This window comes from Callorhinchus milii, unplaced genomic scaffold (assembly GCF_018977255.1).
Source record: "Callorhinchus milii isolate IMCB2004 unplaced genomic scaffold, IMCB_Cmil_1.0 Scaffold6, whole genome shotgun sequence".
Classification (NCBI taxonomy): domain Eukaryota; kingdom Metazoa; phylum Chordata; class Chondrichthyes; order Chimaeriformes; family Callorhinchidae; genus Callorhinchus; species Callorhinchus milii.
In genome coordinates, this window is record NW_024704747.1 from 1,753,782 (window position 1) to 1,756,321 (window position 2,540).

At 50.7% G+C, this 2,540-nt stretch overlaps 1 protein-coding gene across 1 annotated transcript in view; it reads right to left on the bottom strand.

Moving 5' to 3' along the window:
- The window catches only part of LOC121849385 (solute carrier family 15 member 2-like), a 4,673-nt gene extending 2,381 nt beyond the window's left edge, over window positions 1–2,292 (bottom strand). Inside the window, exon 1 of the mRNA XM_042336188.1 lies at window positions 2,187–2,292. Within this exon, the coding sequence (XP_042192122.1) occupies window positions 2,187–2,292 (106 nt within the window). The remainder of the gene's footprint in view (window positions 1–2,186) is intronic.
- Between the last annotated feature and the right edge of the window lie 248 nt (window positions 2,293–2,540).

A 2,540-nucleotide genomic window follows, 5' to 3' on the forward strand; every position in this document is an offset into this window, starting at 1 on the left:
GTGTGCCGTGCACGAGGACCCGGGTTCGATTCCCGGGCGGGTCAGCGCGAAGAGTTTAGCAAGTTTCCTTACTCCACACACACACACACGCACACGCACACACACACACGCGCGCGCCCTCTCCTCTGTTTACCCAGCGGTTACCCGGAATTGTTAGCCGATCGGCGGATCACTTTCCTCGGGGGGTAATCATCCCTCCCAATAAATAAATAAATAAATAAATCAATCAATCAATAAATCAATAAATAATGAGAAATGGGTCACTCGATCCCCGGCTGTTTGTGGGACGCTGTTGGCGGCCGCGTTTCGCCCACAAAATGCACAGTCACTGCCATTGTCAGCCGCTGTCCTTCAGACAAGACATTAAACTAAAGCCGTGGGTGAAGGACAAATCTGTCTCCATTCAGTGACCCTGAGATAAGGGAGGAATATTGTCTAGGCTGATGGGGGGGGGGGTGGGGTGGTGGTGGGGGGTGTGGGGGGAACTTTGCACTACCAGAGGCACCAACTCCCTGCACTGTGGGACTTTTAACCACAAAACACACAGTCACTACGCTTTACAGCGTATCCTGTGAAGCGCACACTCTCGCTCTATCAACGCAGGCAACACTCGGCATATCTCTCCTCGTGAGCTGTTTCCCCCCCACCCCCATCCCCCCGCCGTCCCCACCACCACCCCCCTACCCCCCCCGCCGTCCCCCTCCCAGACTACAGGGCTGCCAATCAGCGCCATAAATAAACACTCTAATTACTGCCGAGCGAACGGACCGCAGAACGTTATCGCAGAGGAACATTTCGTGCCCCACCCCCCCCCCCGGAGAATCAAACCCGGGTCCTCTCGCTTGTGAGGCGAGCTGCTAACCACTGCACTACAGGACTCCACCTCTGACTGAGAAGGCTGTTGAACTGCCTCTGCCAGGCCTGCTCCGTGTTTGGCACTTGGGCAGATGATGAGGACTGATCACCACCCCCACACCCCCCCCTCCGCCCTCTCTCCCCTGAAAGAAGTGACTAAAACCAAGAACTTGTCATCTTTATGGCGCCTAGTGTGGTTTAATTCCCAATGGAGTGTGGCACGCATTTAAATCACATTGCTTGTGATTTAATCTGTTTACAGTGAAAAATCAACACTGGATCAGGTCCAAGATACAAATACACAATACAAATTGGGTGAATTAAACATTGTGAATTGGAGACAGTTTTAATTAGATCAGCAATAGGGTAAACTTCACACTGATGTTGGATCCGTGCTAAAACCACAAGAAAAATGAGGAGTGGGCTAGGTGGGAGGGAGGGAGGTTCGCTTCTATTTTACTCACAGAAGGTTGTTAGAATGTGGAATACATTACCAGGTATGGCTGTGAGAAGCTGAGGCCATTCATTAGCAAGTGCTTGGAAGGGAATTGGATAAATATGTGAGGGGGAAATAATAATGAAGGATGTGGGAAAAGGATAAGGCAATGGGATTAAAGGAACGGGATAGTTCCAGTGGGGGGAGCTAGCACCAACGCAGACTTATTGGGGCAAAGAGCAGGGGAAACAACAACAATTGCATTTATATAGCGCCCCTCGTGCAGGGTAGCGTCCCAGAGCGCTTGCCAGTAGCGGAGCTGAGTCGGGGCGAGGTGACCGTAAGCACGATCGAAGAGGAAGGTCTTCAGGCTCGACCTGAAGATGGGGAAGGAGGGGAGGGGAACAAGGCAGAGGGATTGAGGGAGAGAGTTCCAGCGTTTCGGGCCTCAGGAACCAGCAACAATCATAGGCACGATGGAGTTAGCGCAGATGGTTTCAAAGGGAGCTCCATCAGCACAGATTCGATGAGCCAAATTGCCTCCTTCTGTATGTTCTATGATACTAAGTAGACGTGTGACTGAATCTCCCCAACCTTGTCCACGTCTATTTACCTTGCCTGCCTTTGAAATATGTAGACCTGTGTAATTTTTCCCCAACCCAGAACAGCGTAAACCAGGTAGCTCCACTCATGACGTGTCCAGTTTGTAGAACCGTGTCAGCTTATAGTTCTGTGTCCAGTGCCAACAATGCGTTAATCACACCTTCCTATTATACTCATAAAAATCTTAATGTTTAAATTGATGGTGGACTGGAGCGAGATTACTCACTGGAGGGGGCGGAAGGGAGAAATTGAATTCGAAGTGTGAATCAAAGTTCTTTGATCCGTCAGTCACTGTGCCGAATGGGACCCAAGTGGCTGAAAAAGACCGAGCAAATGTGCAGTACAGCGGCGAGGGCGTTGTAAACATTGTGAATGTGGACTTTGTTTGGTGAGGTCATTCCGTTCCGAGTTCCCACTTGAATTCGATGTGCTGAATGAGTATGACTGCACCTGTGCGTGTGCGCGCAGCCGCGCGGTTCGTGTGTGTGTCTGTGGTGTTGTTTTTAAATAAATCCCCATTTTCGAACGACGTGCAAAGAATTTCAATCGCAAAATGCAGCCCTTCAAAATCTGCTCCAAAGTGTATGCGACCGGTGGGGGGGGGGGGTGGGGGGGGGCAAGATACAATAACAGTGAGATTGGCATC